A 23454-nucleotide genomic window follows, 5' to 3' on the forward strand; every position below is an offset into this window, starting at 1 on the left:
ACTATGCAGCTTCCCATAGCCGGGCTCTCAGTGGTTTGGAGCATTAAACAACACAGTCATTTTCACTTCTCATTTCTTAAGTTTCATTCATTGACTGTGTGAACATCTGCATCACACCTCAGGCACCAGAAGATGGCTGAGAAAAAGGAAAGGAACATACAAGGAAAACTAAGGTTCAAAGCTCCTTAAAAACTACTACATTACATTCCTTTGTTTTTATGGAAAAACTTGAGCCTTTGTATTTTAAATTCACCAAGCATTTAAAATGTATAATGAAAACATTTAAATCTGCAGATTTTTAATTTACATGTACTCAAATTTAAAAATACTCAAACATAAGGAAATGAGCACATTCACTTTAATAATTCAAATTTGTACTTATTTACTTGAAGGTAAAGGCAAAATAGTTTTTGTTTCTTGATGGGTTTTTTTTGTTGTTCTATAAGTCATCAGTGAAGAATCCTACACATGAACTACTGGGCACGATAAGCACTAAGTTATATTTCTTTTTTAAAGATATCAATACTGAGAATCAAAACTTGCTCTAGGTATTGACACTGGAGTCTTTCAAAGCAAAACCTATTCCAGACTGTAACCAGTCTATTGCCACAGTTAAAGCCAATGTAGATTTGAAGGTTATTGCTTAAACAAAGGTATTTTGAAATTTTCTAACCTGGTCCTAAAGCAGTGTCCCATACTTAAGTATAACTACTTCATCTTCACTGCAGCCATTTGTCAACAAATGACACAGCAGCACAAGGATTGCAATAGTGTCATGGAAGGACAAATCAGTAAGGAAGATTTGTCACACACCAGTGAGGTGTTCTTTAATCTAAATTTGGAAACTCTATTGATACCTTTACCAAGACAGACTACAATAGTGGTGACCTTCAGGTACCACACCAAGCTAAAAACAGGAAAACCTGCAATCAAAAATAATTCCCTGCACAAGCCCATCAGGCTGCCTTTAAGGAAAACAAGCAAGCAAACAATCTAAACCTGTGGTTTAATCCTGTTATGATTAAAGGGAAACATTTTTTGTCAATGGCAAACTCTTTCAGGAGCTCTGTGCAGGATACCTACCAGGTGCCATAGCCTGTTGAGGTGACACAACTTTGAAAAAAAAAACCAAACCAAACCAAAAAAACCCTCAAAACCAAACCCAACCAAATTAAAGCAGCTTTTCAGCAGAGATAACTTCAGAAATAATAAAACTATCATAATATAACTTATTTTTATGTCTTAAAGAAAACTACAAACCTTCATATTCTGACCTTTTCCCTAATGCATACCTCAATATTTAGGTACTTGAGAAGGCATGTAGCCATACAGAACAGGGAAACATATTCTACCTTCCTTAAAATAAGAAATGTAGTAGGTCAAGTAGCAACAACGCTTCAAGGAAGAAAATGCTTATCTGTCAAGAAAGCCATTTTTGACTGAAAAAAGTTACCAAACAAGTGCACTTACTAATTAGTACATTTTATCTCAATGTTCTTCTTGAAATAAGTGAAAAACCAAAATAATAGTAGTAGCATGTGCAATTGGATGGAGGCATGGGATAAATGTAGTAACAGGGTGAGTACAACATATAGGCTGGATTACTTGTTCTGATCTGGTGAGGCACAGCTATAACCATGCGGTAGAACACAGAAAGCAACCTGTAAGCAGAAGGCTCAGTGTGGACTCCCTGTCTGTGTTAGTGGTTAATTTTACAGTGGCAGGAGCAGTCAGACAGCAGCAGGGTAACTAAGAGAAGAAAACTGCCAGGGGAAGCTTTCTTCACAAAGGCTGGGTGAACCCAGGGCTAAACAAAAGCCCTCTTGAAGTCCTCTTCCACACTGTCTTTGATGACAGGTTTTATGTGCAGCTGTGATTTGAGAGTTGGCTTAGATAGCCAAACCTATTCATGCCCTGTGAATAAAGTTCTAATATATGTTAATTTGAGATTAGAGCAATTTTTTGTCTATAATACATATGTAACAGACAGCCCCAATCTTTTCTGCAGATACTAATCTGAGAGAGAAAAATTGCTTCTTTTCAGTGTGTCTGAGCTTCAAATTGTACTTGGATATGAAAGTACCTTAGATAATTTGGGTAGCAGAAGCAGTCTAGCTACATCAACAGCAGACTCACAAGCTTACCCTGGCCTTCTGTAGTTCACCTGTGCACATAGTTTGCTCTCTTTCTGAGTTTTCTTTTTTCTATTTACAGCCTTAGGATATACCTCATAACTTTCAGTTAGAAGGTAGAATGTTCACACAAAACCCATTTTTTAAACAATCACTGTTATAATAAATAAAAAAAATATTTTTGGCCCTCACCTCCAGCTTGCTCATTTGAAGGATGTAATAGTAAGCATAGTTCTAGGTGTTGACATAATGATACAGTACTATTTATTTGAAGAAACGGAAGACAAAATGTTAATGACTGAAGTGTTTTATGCCCTCTAAACTAAGAGCTGTTCCACCTAATTTGTTTTCCAAATTGTGTCCTATTTTACAGAAAGAAAATAGCACTTGATTGATTCTCTTAAGTGAGTAAACACAACAAGCAAGAAAATCAATTATTAAGAAAATAATTATACTTGGAGGAGGAAAAAAAGGTTTATAGGGAATCAAGTGCTGATGTAGGTACTCTGCCAGCAGTGGTGGCTTCTACACTTCTGACACCCCTGAAGGATTCAAATGTGCCTCAAAGTACAAAGCCTTGTTATATGAGTTTTACCTATGTATTTGCTTCAAAAAGCACTACACTACAACAGACCAGTTTGAAGGCAGGTCTATCTTGGACCTCTTGTCTATTTAACATTAAAATACTTAGAACATTACTCAGAGGCTGAAGTGAAACAGATGAAAACTACCCTCCCTCCCCTGAAATGCTTATGTCAGCCTGAAAAACAGAGAAGAGCCCTATCTCATGCTAACAGCAGCTGGCACAGTTTTGAGCATTAGAGACAGAAAATGAAGTTGATGTAAATATATCCAGTTTACAAAAATCAAGCAGCTGCATGATTATAATTAAGATTTGAATTCCCAGGCATAACAAGTCAGAAATTAAAATCAGCATCTTAAACTTGTTTGATATTAACTCTCAAAAAACTTCCAGATTTTTTTTTTTATACCAAAGCTATTCATTAGTTATAATGAGCATTAACTAACACGTCTTCTAAGAATCTGAGATGGCAGGCTAGGTAATAAAAAAAAGACCCAAAAAGACACGGTCTTTCCCAAAGACCGTGTAAACTATCAGGACTCTTGGCTCTCCTCAGAGGAGAAAGAAAACCAAGTTTACAATTTCAAAATTCCTCCATAACATGTTTCAGTTACAGTACCTCAAATCTACTCGAGATCAATATAGCAAAAATGGGTAAGTTGTCTTTAACAGTATACTGCAAGATGATTTATAGTAATATCTAAATATTCCTAAAGTGTGGCAAAAATTCAAGACAAGTGTTTGTCCACATTTAATACTGCAGATATGCATGTTATACATTTTTCCTTATAAAACAGATTTACTTGATAGGGAAACTTCCCTCTTTCAATGAAGTACTAGGAGAAAGAAAGATTTGACTACACATATATACTTAATTTTACTTTATATCTTTCAACAAGGGAAGTGAGGCAAGTAATGACCATTGTACAAATATAAAACAAGAAAAACTGGAACATGGACTAAAAAAATGTTGAAAACTTTAGTATAGAGAAGAAACTTTTTTTTATTTGCATGGTTACTGTATATTTTACCTCAATTGTTAAAAAGAAAAGTATTATTGACCATTTTACTTCACAGAAGTCTAGCAGTCAGTACAACAAGGATCATTCATGACATGAACTACTTTCTCCTTCCTAAACATGCCCATCAAATTGAAATTCATCAGACTTATGCAAAAACTTTCCAGTTACCTTCGGAGTATTGTAAACATACCCAAAAAACCAAGAATGCATTTGGGATAAGATGCATAGAAAATTTGGTTCATGTGAGGTACTAAAAGTAATCATCTCCACAGTGAACGATACTACTCAGATACAGCATAACCAGAAAATACAGTGGTCAGAAAATATATCACTGTGCAATTTTCAAATTTAGAACATCCTATTGTTACTGTCTGAGAAACAGCATTAAAAACAAGCTTTCCCACTCCATTCTCAGTAGGCGTAAGAAAGGTGAAACAGGAAGGAAAGGAAAAAAAAACTACAGGGGAAGAAAAGAAAAATGAAAATAAAAGAAAAAACCCAACAATACAGTAACTAGGAATGACAAAGGCAGGACACAATCCATCAAGCACAGCATGCAGCATGGCAACTTAGTTTTCCACCTACAGCTTCTACCCTCATCTTCTCTTACAGTCTGCCTCATTATTCCTACTCAGAAAATACTCCTAAAGTGTATAATCTGTAAATTTTAAAACGCAGGAAAGACATGGTTTCCTATCTATGATTATTCACAATACCTAGAGGAATCACTTTTATATATTATAACGGCCATAATGTACATCACTACTATCACTGTTCACATGACTTCCAGTTCAGAACAGAGCAACAGTTTAAAACACCACAATGACAAACTCCAAATATGCACACAACATATTTTTTTACTTCTTTCATGGAAACTTCCTGGCTGTAAAGCAGTAATAACACTATTTTATTAAAATTTAAAGAAAACAGTTCAAATCCAGAGTTTAAAGCTATATTTAGTACCTGCCCATTATCACAGTTTGGTAACTCTTATCAGCTTTCATTAATACATTGCTTCTCAAAATATATCATGCCTTAAAATTACTAGGGATTACTAGAAACCATTGTGCTCCTGTAACATTATAAATGAGCCTACATATTTATACAGTGTTCTCCCCAGCTGAAGGTTTTCAAGTAGCTCTCTTTCCCTTTTGTACTTTATTTCTGAAGTTAATATTGTGTTAATGTGAAGTTAGTCATTAACAAATGCCTCTGTAAGGTAACAGTGAGTCTACAGATTAAATGTAATAGATGAACAAACAAATAATCAGTGCACTAAGAGAGTTGCTTCAAGCCCTGGGAGACAATGTAGCAGTGGTTAGACTGCTGCAGGAGAGAACAGTCAGCCCTCAAGAAATAGAGAAAAATGCCTCAATGCAAAAAGCAGAGATTGCCTTTAGACTACCAATCTACAATTCCTCTCGGGAAGAAAAAGATGGATGACCACTACCATTATTATGTTCTCATGTTGACCCAAATGCAGTACCTCTTTCAAGTGATGATGCTGAGCTGATGGTCTGGAACAGAACTCTTACAAAGCTTCAATAAATCTTCCCCCCCAAAAAAGGAAGAGCTTACAACAACTAGGAAAAAGGACTGCAGGAGCTACTAGGGAACAGGATATTACAGATATGGACAGGCACGTCCTTGATAGCTTCTCTAATTTTGCTGAGAACTCAGCTGTTAAGAATTGTTTAAGGATGAAGGGTTGGTTTGTTTTAAACTTGTCATTTTGTATCTCGGCTTTTGCAGTTTAGCTATTTGTAAAAATAAAACTTATGCAAACATAAAACATTTAAAATTAGTTCAATATTATAACCAATTATTACTTTTTTATATTAAAGCTGTTTGTGCTTTTGTTTGGCCTTAAAAAAAAATCAAATAAAAAAAATAAAATATTTGCAGAAACCCTTACCTCCTCTGCGGACTACGGTTCTGAGAGAACTCTGAATCACTGTCCTTTGATGTTGGAGAGCCCTTATATGTATAAAAAACATCCTCTGTTTCAGTAATATAACTAATCTCATTTGTAAGATTATCCACAGATGAGTGACGGGCTTTCCGAATTTCATGACGTAGTCTAGGACTCCTCCTTAAAAATAAGAAACACAAAAGTTCTTAGATTAGAATTATTTGTAAGATTTCAAAGTGAAATTTCTATCCTATGGAAATCTCTGTTCCAAAATTTTCAGGATAGGCCTATAGATCTCACTTCAAGCAATTTTTAAAGACTTTGTATGATATACTACGCAATCATGCACTGCTAGGCTCAGTAAACTGAACTGATCATTTTTTTTCACCCTCTAAAATACTGCCTGTTTTGTTGAAGTGCTAATCATAAGATAATTCAGGTTGGAAAAGACCTAGGGAGGTCATGTAGTCCAACCTCCTCCTCAAAGGAGGATCAGCCAAGGTTGTTTAGGTTTTATTCAGTCAGATCTCAAAAAAATTGAAGGATGGAGACTGCACAGTTTCTTTAAGCAGCCACTGCTCAACTGTCCTTGTGGTGAAACAGTTTTTCATTATGTCCAGACAGAACCTCTCTTGTTTCAACACATACCTGTTGCATTATCCTCCCACCATGTAACACTCAAGAATCTGGCCTCATCCTCTAGCTAGTCTCCCCTTAAGTATTGCCAGGCTGATAGGCATCAGGCAAACCCTTTCTTAAGGCTGGACAAGTGCAATTGTCACAGCCTCTCCTCACAGAGTAAGTGCTCCAGCCTCCTGACCACCTTCATAGATGCTGACCTTTGAGTTTGCACCAGTTTGTCAGTGTGGACACAAAAGCAACTGCAGCATTCTAGATAAGGTGTAAAGAATGCTGAGCAGAAGGGGTATAGTCACTTCCTTTGGTCAACCATCTGTGCTTTTATTAATAATACTGTCAAGTTTCTGCTGGACTTCTTTGATGCCAGGGCAAACAAGACAGCTCATGTACAGCTTGCTGCCTGCAAAGATTTTCCAGAGAGTGGAGCTGCAGACAATATTGTTGCACAAGGCTCTTCCTTCCAATGGCTTTATGTTTGTCTCCATTATATTTAATAGTTTGCATTGGCCCATTTCTCCAGCTTATCAACAGCCCTCTGGAGAGCAGCACTGTTCCCAACACATTGACTCATCCTCCCAGTTTGGTGTCATCTGCAGACCACTCCATTGCCTCCTCCAGGTCATGAAGGTGTTAAGCAGGACAGGTTCCAAGACAGGCTCCTGCAGTACTTCACTCGTTATTGGCCTCCAGCTACAATGAGTATGACCCATTAACAATTCCCATCTGAGTTCAGCCATCCAACCATTATTTTTTTAAACCATCTTGTTTTTTGACTGTTCCAAAACACAATGTCTTAACTTAGGTGTAATATTCTGGCAGGGAGCAACAAAAGCTGAAGTGACACCCACTCTTCTCCTGTCACCATATATATTCTCAAAATAACAATGTATATGTACACATTACATGATTATGCTGCTAGTGTACATGCAATTAGAAAAGGTTGGAGGCTGGAAGGTATGGCAAAGACTTGAACTGGATTTACCAATTAGGGGTAACAGGAGGTGATCGAGAAGGAAGGCTTTTGGTCTCTAGATGCTCAACAGATAAAGATCGTCTCATAGATGGGTTCCAAACCATCCCACCTATAACTTTTCTGCAGTACTGGCTGTTTACAGACCTGAAAAGAAATAAAAAAACTGTATGTGAATTATTTTGGTTAGAAAACTTAAATGAAATAAAATATGCCTAATAAAGTCAATTTCATGTGTTTTATAATCCCCTTCGTTACTTATAAATACGCATTCTCACAGAACCATTCACTCATGCTAATAAAACTGCTGGTACAATGCTAACCACAAGCCTAGGTAAAAATAACTTTTTCTGAGAAGTATTTTTAACCTAATTGTCTAAGTAGATGAAGGAGAAAACAGGAAATTTGGTATGTCCTATTGGCACTGAACCAAGCACCTGACAAAACATGGTTCAAATACAGGCAAAAGATTCTAGCTGTTCCCTGTTAAAACTCCTATAAGGGCAACAACTGACAAGTGGCTTCACTGAGCACAGGACTACCTTAACCATCTACCTGGTGCCTCAAAAAATACAAATTACACCAGACTATTCTTTGGTTCCAGAAGGCAGCCACATTTGGACAATGTGCTTCTTGTAGGAATAAGCCATTAGAGAAAGACCTAACACGCAAAGGGGATATCCAAGCCTGGACTGCTTCTTTTGACAAGAACCTGACAAGGTAAGGGTGGCATCAGAACCAGAACCTCAGCTAGGAAAGCAATGCAAATATCTTACTAATGGAATTAGACAACAACAACAAAAAAAATTAATTAGATAAAAATTGAGATAAGCTAACATTGATTCATCTGTTTACATAGCTTTTCCACAAGACAAGCAGAGAGATAAGATGCTCATCCTTAAGTTTACAGGGATAGAATTTCTACTTGTGAAAAAGAAGCAATTTATGAGTTCCACCTTTTGGCTCACTATATACAGAGCTGTACATAGTGGGTACATTATGTACTCTACATATAGTTGAGTATATAAGGAATTTACTATAGAGCTGAAATGTCTCGATTTTACATAGCATTAAAAAAAAGTTGCTTGTGCTGTGGATATCACTCATTATAATATCATCAAATCTTAAATATGTTTTGCATTGTAACACTTTTGTTTATACAAATAAAAGAGGAAAATGAATTCAAACCTTTTATTTTCTGAAGTATTTTACATACCTTGTTCATTATTTTAAAGGAAATTAATTCACACAATATCACAGAATGTGAATGAAAGGCTGTCAATGCCTCTGTGGAATGGGCTGTAATAGCTCGAGATGACAGCTTCTTGCTCCCCTATATTACCAAGGTTATCCTTTGTGAAAAAAACAGTTACATTTCTAGGTTTTCAGCAAGGAATAAGAATGCACTTAGGAGAGATTATTAAGCATTCAGTCTAAAAACACTGAGTGAACTTAATTCTCTGAATCTGGGAGATGTGATTCAGCTTATCCTTACAATAAGGCTTACAGGAGATTTATACAGCTCAGCAGCCTAATTTAAATGTTATTCCACTAGTGCCTAAAGATAAGAGAATCTTAAAAGCACACAGATATGTGAATAAGAAACTGTACTACAGGGTTGCAGGAGTTCTGATGCATTTGATCTGATGCAATAGATGTTAGAATGTCTGCCTCACATGAATGTGAAGGAACGTAGTAAAAGAAAGCTACAGATTCTAGAGGAAAACTTGTGGTACTTAACATGGAAAAAACTGAATGCAACCCCCTTCAAAGACAACACAAACTAGATTAAAGGAATTATGAAAACCAAGCCAATCTCAAAAACCTCCAAGGTTTAGGAGTGTGGTTGGTGAGATTTTTGTGTGCAATTTTGTTGGGTTGTTGGTGGTGGTTTTTTGTTTGGTTGGTTTTTTTTTTATTAAATGTAAGATATTTCCTTTCACAAAGGAGAATATAGAATCTCTTTTCTGGTTGCATAGTTTCCACATGCGCTCAGGGCCATCCTTGAAAAGGAATGCAGAAGCCCATACTCTCTCTTACAAAATTCCACAATCTTCACAAGCGTGAAAGTGAAAATTGCCAATATATGACAGGTAGGTCCAAGTTGGACTGGTGGGTCCAAGGAACTACTGAAATTCTTCACAAATTACTGTTGTTTCCTCTGTACTTTAGCAGACTCTGATAGCAAAGGTTGCAGAGTCATTTCGGTCTCAGGCAGATCCTAAATTTCACACTTGTTGCTGGCATAAATAAGGCCAAAGAATACATTACTTAAAGGATATCATTAAGCTGATGGAAGATACCACAGTGAACAGTTCTCACTAGAGATTCCTTAAGAATCTAAATAAGCAATTCACCAGAGGTAATGCCATATAATATGAGATTACTTGAAGTCTTTCTTAGTAACTCATTTCAGCAATGAGAACTACCTTTCATGCTACAAGCTATTAAGAGATTACAATAGTTAATTTTCAAAAATTAAATGTTTGGTAAGAATTGGAATGATACTAAACTGGTGTGCTTTGGAACTCATATAATTTTCTTTCTTGACATCACAAGGGCTGCACAGTGCCTTTGTATGCATGTATATACAAGCATAAGGATTTTGAATTCTTTGCAAATGTGAGACAATCCTACAAGCTTGGAGAAAGTCACCTCCTCAAAACCTTCACTATAGGAAGAACGAGCTCATATCACCCGAGAACAGCCAATTCTGAAAATAATAAACTGTAAAAAGTCAAAAGTTTGGTTATTGTTCATACAACTAGTCTTTTACTTGCTTCAGCTATGATCCAGTGCCAGATAAAAACTGAGAATTTCTCTCCAGCAGAAAACAGTATTTTATCAGCCTTCTTACTGTTGGGCAGCCCTCATGGATTAACCCACTACATTTGAAGCAATACTACTCCATTTAGTATGAATTTCTGCAATATCTACAGACATGATTAGTATGAAAAGCCAGCCAGTAGAGCCTGGAAAGCTATCTGAAGTATGATGACATCATTCACAAGCTGAAACTTATCCAAATAGGCAAAAAAAGAGTCAGTCTGACAAATTAAAGGCCACTTAAAACACATTGCAAAAAACTTGCAAACACCACCCACAAACAAAAAACAACAAAAAAAAATACTTCTCCAAACATTTTCAGAACAAGCAGCTTTCCAGAAAGTCTACAGAAATTACAAATTATCAATGGACCAAAGAACCCTCCCCAGAATCTCCCATTCAGAGATGGTAATGACAACTTTTTTCCCCCCGCTGTTAACATGAAAGATTTTTGATATGTTTCATAATGGAATATTTTTAGGGGGGGTGGGGGTGGACAGGGACTGTGATGACACACATGACACATTTATAGCTGAATTGCTGATAGATGAAACAACAGAACAAATCAGCATAACGAATGAAATCACCTGAACTGATAAAAAAAAAATCAAAAAGCCTGTAAGATGAAACAGCAGAGCTACTTGACTATATGCTTCATTTCATACTAGTGACTTAGTTTATTCAGGATTTCAGAAAGGCATTTTACAAGGTCCCTCAAACCCAAAAAAAAACCCAAGGAGGTAAGGAACACAGTCATCACCTGGAGGACCTAATTGTTTACTTGTAATATAAAAGAGAAAATAGGAAAAAAATGGTTTAGATCTATAGTGAAAAAAGATCAGCAGCCAAGTCTTACAGGGATATCTCTTGAGGGCTCTTCTGTTCAACATATTCACAAGTGATCTAGAGAAAAGACTGATCAAATTTTGCTGACAATAGTAATCACGTAGGATGGCAAAATTAAAGGTCCACTGTGGAGATATGCAGAATGACATTACAACATCAAATGACCAGACAATAAACTATCAGATGAAGTTTCATGAAGGCCTAGTTGGCATACATGGAAAGGAATAATCTGAACTTCATATAGCATGACAGGCTCTGAAGTATTACTTTTAGGGAACTACATCTTAGATACCACTATGAAACTAGTAGCTCCAATGAAGCACATAAAAAATTAGAAACATCACAAAAGTGGTCACTTGAAAACTTGCGTGTGACAAAATTATTCATCTTGATGTCAGTAATAAGTGGTTGGTATGAAGCACTCTGGAAATTTCCCTGAAGTATTAAACAGAGTGTGTTCATGACAGAGTGTGTTAAGGGGTAAACAGTTCAAAACAAATCTGTTCTGGAAATTCTCTTACTAGATTATTAGCTTCTTGATGCTTTTACTTCATATTTCTATACCTCAGATGGAAACAGTAAACTGAAGCAATACCAGTAATGCATACCTATAATCAAATACTTTTTAAGGAAATTATAAAGAAAAGTTCTAATGTAACGATAATCACAGAAATTAACTGCTTCTAATATTAATTGCTAAATGGTTCACATACAGACTGGGACACAGCTGTGAGCTCTTCCACTCCACACAAATCCTTCCATTCTCATTACAAGGCAAAATTATGCTTTCACAAAATACTTACTTTGCTGGATTTCTAGAACCCAGAGTCCAGTAATGTGACAAAATCTTTTTTTCATGAGGTAGCGACTTCTTTGCCTGAAAAAACGTGTGATGCTCTACACAAGATTTCCACAGATTTTTGCATGCTCTGTAATTTAACATGTTGAAGGCAACAATATGTTCTCTGGATTCATTCTGTAATGGTAGGAAATGCTATATTTCAATATATACAAGCAGATCAAACATAGTAAATCTCATAAAGCCACAATAAAACTACTTCTAGCTTAAATAGGAAAAACACTATTAGGAAAACAAAATCAGAGTACAGTAGGTTTCCGAGCTGGAGGTGGCTAAAATAGCTCTGTGACCATGTGAAAGTCTAAACTGCAAAATGGACACTAAAAGTATTGCTTAAACTTTTGAACTGTTCAGTTACTAATCCTTACGGTATTAATGAAATATTTATGTGTAGTGTGGTAAACATTTGGTATTTGCAAGCATAAAAGTAAACAGTAAAACACAGTTTCAGGTTTCCAGTAAGATCTTGACCTCCTAATACAAACAAAATTCATTTAAACATTCTATTAAGGGTGCAATGAAGAAAGGATAAAAACCCTTAATCTTTGAATTCAAACTCTTCACAGAAGGTTTCAAATTAACAGTGTTCTTTCAGGACCCACAATATGCAAAAAGTCCTTTAGACTTCAGTCCTTTTAGACACTTAATAGTCCTTTAGAAGATACTAATGACATGAAGAGCAATCCATTTTGGGAGAAAAAAAAGTAACTGTGATGGGACTGGAGCTGCTCCTGCTATTGCTGTTCAAATCCAGTCCTGCTTTCTGGATGATAACATGAGGCCACAATGAGGAGACCACAAGGAAACAGAATACAAGGCTTGTATGTCTTGGCAAAAACTCTTACATGCAATTTAACTGCCAAAGTACCAGTGTAAGACAATTGTGCCATCCATGTTTATGCTGTCACCAAACTGTACTGCTTGTTGAACTCTTTCACATTCCAGTGTGGGTTTTGCTTATGGTAATAGCTTTGGTTAGTTAATATAACTATTGATGAAAAGAAAATTGAATGAAGAGAAGAGCAAAGAGGAGAAAGGAAGGTAACATGAGAACATAAATAGCTATTACAGTCCAGTACTTCAGTGAAAAAGAAAAACAAGTTTTCAGTGCCATCACTCCTCTCTTCCAGCTGCTCTGAATTATGACTCCATGTTGATACATAAGCATAAAAGTAAGCAGGCAACCATCTCAGTAAAGTTCTTCTTCTAGTTCATACTAAAAATGAATCTTAGGATTTGGGTTGCAAAGCCTTTTTAATAAATGACTCTGAGAGACCTAATAAATCTCCTTCTCACACAGTCCAGCAACAAATAGACATCCCTCCTGGTTAACACATTGATTTCTAGTTGCCACTGTACTTTTCTTTGTTCACAGTAACAACCCTATACTGGAAAGTACCAGATTTCCTTGTATTCTTTTTATTTCTAGCAAAATTTTTACTAATGTCACATCTATCAGAAATCAATGCAACATTCTGCAAATCATTTTATAACTAGTTCAATCACTACTGTAGAAAACCAAAGAGAACCTCAAGTGAAAGATATGAAGAATTTGTCCATTGATTTTTACAAAGACACTGCAAAACATTTAAGTGATTGTAATCTTTAAGGCATGTTTTCCATAGATGTATAAAAACATTTATTTATTTATTTAAAACTTTATTATTTGAACTTCATGCATACTGGAACAAATTGTTAATCTTTGTCAGTTCACCACAGATGCTTCTAATTAGCTTAGATAAAATCACAGAATTTTCAGGGTTGGAAGGGAACTTTAAGATCACCTAGTTCCAACCCCCCTGCCATGGGCAGAGACACCTCCTGTTAGATCAGGCTGCTCAGAGCCCTGTCCAGCCTGACCTTAAAAACTTCTAAGGATGGAGCTTTTACCCCCTCTCTGGGAAACCTGTTCCAGTGTCTCACCAACCTCATGGTGAAGAAATTCTTTGTAACATCCAATCTAAATCTACCCTCCTTTTGTTTATATCCATTCCCCCTAGTCCTATCACTACCTGATATCCTGAAAAGTCCCTCACCAGCTTTCTTGTAGCCCCCCTTCTGGAAGGCTACAATAAGGTCTCCTAGGAGCCTTCTCCTCTCCAGACTGATAACCTCTCAGTCTGTCTCCATAGGAGAGATGTTCCAGCCCTCTGATCATCCTTGTGGCCCTGCTCTGGACACACTCCAGCTCATCCATGTCCCTCCTAAGAAAGGGGCTCCAGAACTGGATGCAGGACTCCAGGTGGGGTCTCACGAGAGAAGAGCAGAGGGGGAGAATCCCCTCCCTTGACCTGCTGGCCACGCTTCTCTTGATGCAGCCAAGGATCTGGTTGGCTTTCTGGGCTGCAAGTGTACACTGATGGCTCATGTTGAACTTCTCATCCACCAGCACTCTCAAGTCCTTTTCCTCAGGGCTGCTCTCAAGCCAGTCACTGCCCAGCCTATATCAGTGCTTGGGATTGCCTCGACCCACTCGACCCAGATGCAGGACTTTGTACTTGGTCTTGTTGAACTTCATGAGGTTGGCATGGGCCCACCTCTCCAGCCTGTCAAGGTCCCTCTGGATGCCATCCCTTCCCTCCAGTGTGTCAGCCACACCACACAGCTTGGGGTCATCAGCAAACTTGCTGAGGGTTCACTCAATGCCACCGTCCATGTTGCCAAAGATGTTAAACAAGACTGATCCTAATACTGATCCTTGAGGGACTCCACTTGTCACTGGCCTCCACTTGGACATGGACCCATTGACAGCCACTCTTTGGGTGCAGCCATTGAGCCAGTTCTTAATCCGCTGAGTGGTCCACCCATCATACCCATATTTTACCAGCTTGGAGACCAGGATGTTGTGTGGGACAGTGTTGAAAGCCTTGCTCAGGTCCAGGTGAGCGATGCTGGTTGCTCTTTTCTTATCTGTTGATGTTGTGATGTTTTCGTAGAAGGCCACAAGGTTTGTTAGGCACCATTTGCCCTTGGTGAAGCTATGCTGATTATACCAAATCACCTCTTCATTATTCTTCTGCTCCAGCAGTGCCTCCAGGAGGATCTGCTCCAAGACTTTCCAGGCAGAGGTGAGACTGACCTGCTTGTAGTTCCCTGGATCTTCCTTTTTTCCCTTTTTGAAAATAGGGGTTAAGTGTGCCTTTTCCAGTCAGTAGGGACTTCACTGGACTGCTATGACTTTTGGAATATAATAGACAGCAGTTCAGTAACCACATCTGCCAGTTCCCTCAGTATTCTCAGTAATAAAGTGTGCAATCATAGCGAAATTTTAACTCCCATTTTCTTGCAATATAAAGCATTTTACGCTACTCCAGAAGACAAATTAAAGAAAACGCATAATTATTTTTATTGGCCTGGAGTACTGTTGGACTTGATGATCTTAAAGGTCTTCTCCAACCCAGATAATTCTATGAAATGGCTTTATACTGGTTTTTCAAGTGCCATAAAATTTTTTAAATCTACATATCACAAGCATACTAAAAATTCATATACTAAATATATTGAATTATGTACCTCTAATATTCTATTTTAAATTTGTATTTGAAAATACTAATGAATCTTGCTCTAAGTCACAAGTGTATTCTTCCCAACCATAACAGAACCTCCTTAACAATTTCTGAATAGGCTAAAATGTAAATATGGACTTATATTAAGATAAATACTTTCAGAAGTTTCAGAAAAATGTAGTAAATTTTTAAATTAAGAAAAGCTTCTGTTAATAAACCCATATGGCTAGCAGGCCACCTTTGAAGTCATGCTACTAAAGCTATGCACCATTTTAAAGGTGATGAGTTTTCCAGCAGGATCCAAGGATCTAATGCCTAAAATACTTAGCAACTCAAGTTCCAAAAGAATGGTATTTTAACAGTTATTAAGAAATGAGGATTAGAGGAATTTGCAGCCATTAAAGTAAAGTGAGTCTCTTGCTATTTCATCATCAGGGAAGAACTTTGGTCAGATGTATGTCTATTTAGTTCACAAAGAATTTGAAAATATCCACAGCCATAGCAAGTAAAATTATATTAATTATATTAAGCATTAGATAATATTTAAGCATTTTTAGATAATCTTTAAGAATTGGATATAAACTGTCATTTCTGGAAGCTTTAAAATGTTGCCTGTAAACCAGTATGGTTCCTATTCCTACCTTAATTCTTGCACCCTTCATTAAGTTTGCATATATCATGTGCTTTTATAGCATCAGACATTCACTGATTCATCAGTCTTGCTCCTCAGTTCTTATGTAGCTCTTCAGTAGAAACAGAAATACTTCATGCTTCTATGAAGTAGCTGATCAACAGACCGAAGCAGTGGGAGGGTAAAAGAGGAGATGAGTAGCAGGGAGATAGTGAGATGGTGAGTCTTCAGAATAAAGGCATAAGGAAAGAAAAAAGGAGTACGAGATATCAGGAGAATGAATCAATGAAACATGGCATATGCCAGATGGCTGCAGAGTCATGGTCTTTGAGAACTTTCCATAGATTTTGCAAAAAAATCTACATATAACATACAAACCCCATAGATGTTATAGCAGTTGCCATCTTCAGTAAAAACTTGCCTACAAATAGTAACTGATCTGCTTTCCCTCCCATTTTCCCCTCTTCCTTACTTTTAGCCTCATTTACATAGTTGCTCCAAATATGCAAGCCAAAGCCAAAATCTAATCCATCCAAAGACTGACACCACCTCAGTCATCTGCCCTCACAAATCCCTCAAGCTACTCAACACTCTGGAGAAACCCCAAGTAGCCCTGTTGCTCCCTCATTCTCACTGCGCTGCAGCAGCAGAATTTTCCAAGTAATATGGTTTAAGCACTGCAGGTCTGCAGACTTTCCCTATATTACAAGCAAAAAGGGCTAACTGACAAGGATGGGTATATCCAGAGATTTAACAGCACATCTGGTCTGGTTTTTCTTTTTTTTCACTTTACCAAGAGTGAAAAGGTCACGTGGCTGGCCCTATTTTTCCTACAGTTCTGTTCCTCTCTAATCATGACACAGTGTACAATACAGTAATCTCAGCGGGTTATGAAAGAAAAAAACTATGATCACGTATGAGGAGATTCAGTAAAGGAATCAAAAGCCTTGAAATGTCATAATTTAGCAAAGCTTAGCTGAGGAAATTTTAAGAACGCTGCCCTCCTCAATGGTGACATGGGTATTCAGAAAGAAAAATTAAAGCTTTAGCCAGCAGTAAAGTCTTTATGCAATGAGCGCAGACATTTTACATGATCTTTGAGTCAAGTGACACATATTGACATTATAACATTCCTCCACATTAAAAAACAACATGTAAGCAAGATTATTTTACTGTCCATTGTTATTAAACACTCTCAGAGTTCTGTTCCTACCTATATTCTCAGACACATTTGTAAATTGCTGTTCATTGCCAATATTTGTATACTTGAATATACTTTGAATTTATTGATTCCTTGCCAATGAATTTTCAGTCCTGAAAAATGGGATTGGGAAAGCATGGGAAAAGGTAATGCTTGCAAGTGTCATACAATTACACTGAGTATAATACAAATACAATTACACTCACAAGTTAGTACAATGGTTTGCCAACCACTCATTTCTTCATAAAATGAAATACATTTGAACAGACTGAGAGAAGTTTATATATAAACAGGAAACTTTAGAAAACTACAGCTTGCAAAAAACTTAAGAACCCTCTACAGTCAGGACACACTCTATCAAAAGAGAAGAATAATTTACTTTGTCTGTACTATGTGTATAAGCATTAGTCCAGTAACACTAACTCAAGATACTAACTTTGTTTACAGAGGACCTCTGAAAATTATGAATGCACACATACAAGCACATTCTCAAATTTCAAAGATAGTCACCAAACTGGAGAGGAGGGCAGGAAGAGGACACAGATCAAAAGATTGAAATCCTCTCCTTTTGGGTAAAATAAGCCTACCTAGCAATCTGTTTTAAATGAGGGTCAATAGATCTTTCTCTAACACAACTCCTAGCAGTTTAAGAGCTCACTTACTACAGGAAAGAGCCTTCATAAAATTTAGGTTTCAGTTAACACTTACCATTTGCTCTTTGAATTCTATCCTCAACTGAATTAAAGTATTATATATGTATGCATCAGTAATTTTCATATTTTTCCATAGATTAAATATTGTTTTCATTAAAAGCGTCATTTATGTGTTCATATTGTGGCAGCACATTACTGTATGCAAGATTAGGGGTTTTTCCCTGTTAAATAGTCTTGTATTACAACTGTTTTGTGAAAAGCACATAGAATTATGATGACTCATAATAGCAGAAAAAGTTTGCATCAGTTTTATCAATTATCTTCACATATTTTGCCAGCTTCTAAGGTACTTCATGTCACACAGCAGAGGTTGCACTATCTCTCTTTCCAACCTTTCAGCTGCAAAGCTCTCATTTTTGCCAGGTACCTCAGCAGAAAGGGACCTCACAAGTTCCTCCAACATGGGAGAGAGTAAGCTGATCAGTAGATCCCTGCAGTGAGACACTTTATAGCGCAAAGAACATGAAGAAAAAAAGAGCAGCAGATGCTGGCAAGAAAAGGGAAGTAAGTTAGAGTGCTAAATACTGGAGAAGGATGAAGATGTACATTTCCCCCAAGTCTCCAAAGGGGAACAAACTTGCATGGGAAAGATAGCATCCAACAGACTGAATATGGATGTATTCCATGTCAGAAAAGAAACAAAAATGGGAAGCCTAGTGACTACAAAATGACCATAATAGCAAAGGCAAGTTAACAAAGCAGAATTTTAAATGTAAGTTATAGACATGACCTTTTGTTGTCTTACAAGTTAAGGCAAGAGCAAAACAACACCAAAAAAACATAAGCATCTGAGCAAAACAAAATGAAATGACTACTTACATGTTTTTGCCGTTGTTGTATAAAAAACTTTTTCCTTTTAAAGGAAATTTTTAATATGTTCACCCTAAAAGAAAGAAACAGAGCATGAAACACTAAACAATATTTAGAGGGGAAAAAAAAACAACCAACCAAATGAAAAACCAATACTGTGTACAGCAAGCCTAAAAGATTATAGTTGTTAAATATACAATTAATAATCTGTAGCCATCTCCTGTGTCAAGTGGCAAATATATGTTGAGAAACTCAGCAAAACTTTTAGCTAAGCAAAGGTCGTTTAAAATTGAGATTCTTCCTCATTTACTCTTAAAATAGCTCACACAGCAATTCTCTCCCACCAAATCCATTTTCGCAACAAAAATTTGACATCCTTTACTAAGCCACAGAAATGTTAAATGTGTCAAGTTTGCATAATTTAAGAATCATACAACAAATATGATTAAAGGTACAGAATTAAAAATCCTAAATACATTACAAGGTTGGTCATACATCTGAAATATCTCAGATACTCCACAGAACTGGCTTCATAATGTGAAAAATATGCACTTGTATTAATAACTAAGCAAATATTGTAGTTAAAATCCTAATTGTAGAGGGATGGAAACCATAAGGAGTGTTAATATATTTTTCACTTCAATTATTAACATTGCAGCATAATATATGCAGTAATTTATACAGAAAAGAACACCTGTGTTCTGTATCTACGTCATATGAATAAAGATTTTCTAAGGTAGGGATTACAGCTGGAACTGGTGCACAAGCAATTTTCATTTTAATTAAATGCTTATCAGTTTTGCTAAATTAAACAAACTTCTAGGCACTCATGCACCTTCCAACAGCAAACCAAGTTTTATCTAAAGTACCTAATTTTTTTCTACAATACTTCTACTTCAATAACTGAAAACCCACGTATTTTGAAAAAAAGAAATCTATGATCTCCTGAAATTATACGGATGCCTTGGGAAAGCTATTTAAGGTCTGATCAAGTCATATCTGCCTGAAAAAACACCATGAAAGGATTCGGAAAGGTTGTTGCTGAAAGTTTCAGAATATTCTCATCCACTAATAATGTTCCACAGCACCTTCGATCTCAACAGGTGTGAACTATACTGAAGGTCAGTTCTTACCACACTTTTGCATCACTCTCAGCAAGCAGGAAAATGACACATCATTGATTACCCACTGCCCATGAGAGACATGTACTTCAGTTCTAGAGAATGTCTGTCATTCATTCAGGAGAATATATCTTCCAACTACCAACAAGGAAGATAACACAATGAACAATCCTCCCTCTTGCACAAAAAAGGTGCAAAACTAAATACATGACCGTTTCTGAAAATGCTTTAATCTATCAATTACAGGACCACAAAAAAACAGGAATTTCATTCATACCATTCTTTATTGACAAGGCAGATTGTTGCTCAAGTTACTGGAAAGTTGAAAGAATATCTATCACTCCTGTCAGACCAATGGTTAAAATACTTGAGCCATTTGCTACCTCAGATAGTAATGATTGGTACTGTTCATTTAAGTGTTCTGGATTCTGAACTTCCTGATAAAACATACAAGCTTTCAGTTGCTGTTACTGAAATGGAACTCATTTACATAAAAATCCTTTCTTAATCCTACTGCTACTCTACCTGAACAACTACCAGGCATAAAATGGATTGGGGCTAGAAGGAGTCTTAGAGACAATCTACTCCAACCTTCCTTCTGTGGGCAGAGATGCCTCTCATCTAGAGCAATTTGCTCAAAGCCCCATCCAGCCTGGCCTTGAGTATCCCCAGGAAGGGGAGATCCACAGCTTCTCTAAACAATCTGTTCCAGAGTCTCTCCACCCTTGTACTGAAGAATTTCTTCCTAAGAGAAAGTCAGGCCTTGAGCCTCTAGTTCTATCACATTTCTTGACTTAGATTAAACTTCAGCAACTGAGTTTGTGGAGTAATTCTCAGTTTACACAGTCACCATGTAAACTTGGCTGTTATTACCCTAGTGTAGAGCCAGCAGAAGTGCAGGACACAGAAAACTAACCTTGCAAACTAAGCAAAAAACTGTTCACCCAACAACAAAAAGGAAACCAACTTCCAAAAATACCAGAATGCTCAATCCCCCATTTTCTTTTTTTCATCCTAAAAACATGATTCACTGCATGACCACATAATCACTTCAAGACAAATCATGGCTTTTAGTCCCTACTTTGAGTCTCCTCTAAATAGAGCATCCCTCTCAATTGAATTAATTCTTGAAGTACAACTAAACCTATTTAATTCAGTGACAAAGAACACTTGCTAATCTGACAGTTTTATTTAACATTAACTAAAACTCATTTGCAATGATACGCCTACAAATTGAGTGAACGTACGCATATAGCTCAATCCACAAAACTTCCAAGAGATTAGGGCACCAAAGGATTTACATTTCACAAGTGCTGGAAGATACCACGTCCAAAACATGAACAGAATGCAGTTATTCTAACTGGTGGATCAGCTGCCTTTAATCCTCACCAGTAATCTGTCCAGCAACTATGCACCATTCACTACTGATTAAATGCCACAGTTTACTTGTAAAATACTGAATACCTGCAGCATATTAATAATGATATATGTTTTGGGTACTGTTTCCCTATCGTCTACAAAGGTCAAAACAGATTTGTCACTTAGTGGGCAAATGAATTATTCACTTGTGATCAAACTGGCAGCTCTGTCCTAGCACTTAGTATTAATTGTGAATATTTTTATCTGAAGCAGAAATGTCTATAGATGACTGTCTTATACTTTGCCATTGGAAGATTCAGCGGGAAAGGTTCTGTCAAATTTGCTTTATGTCGAGTTGTTTTTTAAATTTTAATTAGTGATGTGGAATGCATTCATTCCTCTAGCAGTTTCTCTGAAGTTTTCAAAGCAAAGAAACTGCTTGCACTGATTAGCATTTAATACATAGCCTTTGCTGCTGATGAAGTCTGCTTGTATTTTTTTGCCATTAAGATAATATTTTACTTATAAAAAGAAGCTGAAAATTATCACAAAGCAGTTGAACACCCCGAGGAGCAACTTTCCAAAGCATATAAAACGCTGTGTTAAATCTGGAGGGTTTTTTAAACCTCTCTTGACTTGCATTGCCTCTGACTGATCAGGCAGCTCCATATGTAGGTCGCTTTGATTGAAAATCCTCTTTTTGCCAAGGCAGTACTCTCTCACTACCTCTGTTCATTAAAACTTTTGGTCCCCTTTGACTACTACCATATGGCATATCTGCATCGTTGTCATCCACTAATACTGCACAGTATTTTACTTTTGCACAGTATTTACGTTTGAAAAGAGTGCTTTGATGGTGTCTGCTGCCACCTTGAGTTCTACCACGTTTCTGTTGAAGCTTGCTCAGCCCCTAGGAAAAACTACTTGCTACAAATGGTGCTACATAAAAAGGCTAAATACTATTTCAATTATCTGAGTCTCTTTTTTTATTTTTTTTATTTTTTTATTTTTTTTGCATTCTCAGGCATACACTTTTCAATAAAGAATCTCCTTATCTGTAGACCTTCAACCAACCAAGGTACATTAAAACGCCAGGCATTATAGAAATAAATCCTGGTTTAAGGTCTAAAAAGGAATTAAAAGTGTACACTACAAATGTAACAGATTAGTCTGGCTCTGGTGACTTTCCTTGTTTGTTTTTAGAGGGCAGGGAATGGACACCATTCCTGCAGGAAGAATTATGGCTAATTGAAAAAGCCAGAAACAAAATACTGATGAGCTATCCTCTATGTAGTGAATTTTTGCTTCTTTCAAGCTGAGAAGATATTTTTAGAGAGAGAGTAGGAAAGCTTGGAACAATTGCATTAGCTGTCACACAACAAGACTTGCAGAAGACAGAGAATGTGCCTCCAGCTGGCAGTTTTCAAAACCTGCAGCTGTTTAAAAAGATGAGAGATTGACATATGAAAGGACAGAACTCAGGGCACAAAGATGAAAGATAAAATACTTTTATGCTTCAGTGTGCATTAGAGATGGAAAAATACAAGATGTCCCTGTGATGTATGAGAGCATTACTGACATACATTTAGGATGGTTACAGTACATCCAAGTTTGCTGACAGACAGCTCACTGCAAAGTTAAAAATCCAGAGACTGCGAAGTACATTCTCCATTAAAAATAAACAGAAACCCATTTTATTGCTTTCCCATAGGAAATACCTGTTAGCTTGGGTTCATAATGAAAGAATGGACTAACTTGAGTATTTAAGGAATATTGCTAAGTAGATATTTTTTATATAATTAAGAAGCAAAAAGCAAGTACAACCATTGTACAATCCATGGTAGTGGAGTAAAGGTTGGACTTGATGATCTCAGAGGTCCCTTCCAACCTGGATGATTCTGTGAAAACATACTTCTCTGTCATGATTAAGAATACTATACTATCTTACTGAATATGTTCTCAGTCACAAATTCACAGAATGCTAGGTACTGAAAGGGACCTAGAAAGGTCATCGAGTCCAACCTCCCCACCAGGTCAGAATCACAGGAACGCATCCAAGTGGGTTTTGAACGTCTCCAGAGGAGACTCCACAACCTCACTGGGCAGCCTGGTCCAGGGCTTTCTCACAGTGAAAAAGCTTTTGCTTATATTTATGCGGAACTTCCTGTGGTCCAGCTTGCACCCCTTATCTGTCTCCAGAAAAAAATTTTACAAATTGTATGGAGAAATTGCACATAACAGGGTAAAGCTACGCGTACAAAACAAATTCATACTTATTATTTTAAAATAAGTAACAGTCAGGAAAATTCTTTCTGATCCAGTAA

The 23454-nt window shown here is 36.8% G+C and overlaps 1 protein-coding gene across 9 annotated transcripts in view; it reads right to left on the reverse strand.

The window, feature by feature from the left end:
* Positions 1-23454, reverse strand: part of PTPN3 (protein tyrosine phosphatase non-receptor type 3) — a 175030-nt gene that overhangs the window by 42027 nt on the left and 109549 nt on the right. For all 9 annotated transcript variants that reach the window (XM_071736820.1, XM_071736821.1, XM_071736819.1 and 6 more), the window contains 4 exons: positions 18660-18723; positions 11734-11906; positions 7271-7405; positions 5653-5829 (listed from right to left, as the gene is read on the reverse strand). In XM_071736820.1, the coding sequence (XP_071592921.1) occupies positions 5653-5829; positions 7271-7405; positions 11734-11906; positions 18660-18723 (549 nt within the window). The remainder of the gene's footprint in view (positions 1-5652; positions 5830-7270; positions 7406-11733; positions 11907-18659; positions 18724-23454) is intronic.

The sequence above is a fragment of the Heliangelus exortis genome, chromosome 2 (assembly GCF_036169615.1).
Source record: "Heliangelus exortis chromosome 2, bHelExo1.hap1, whole genome shotgun sequence".
Taxonomy (NCBI): Eukaryota; Metazoa; Chordata; class Aves; order Apodiformes; family Trochilidae; genus Heliangelus; species Heliangelus exortis.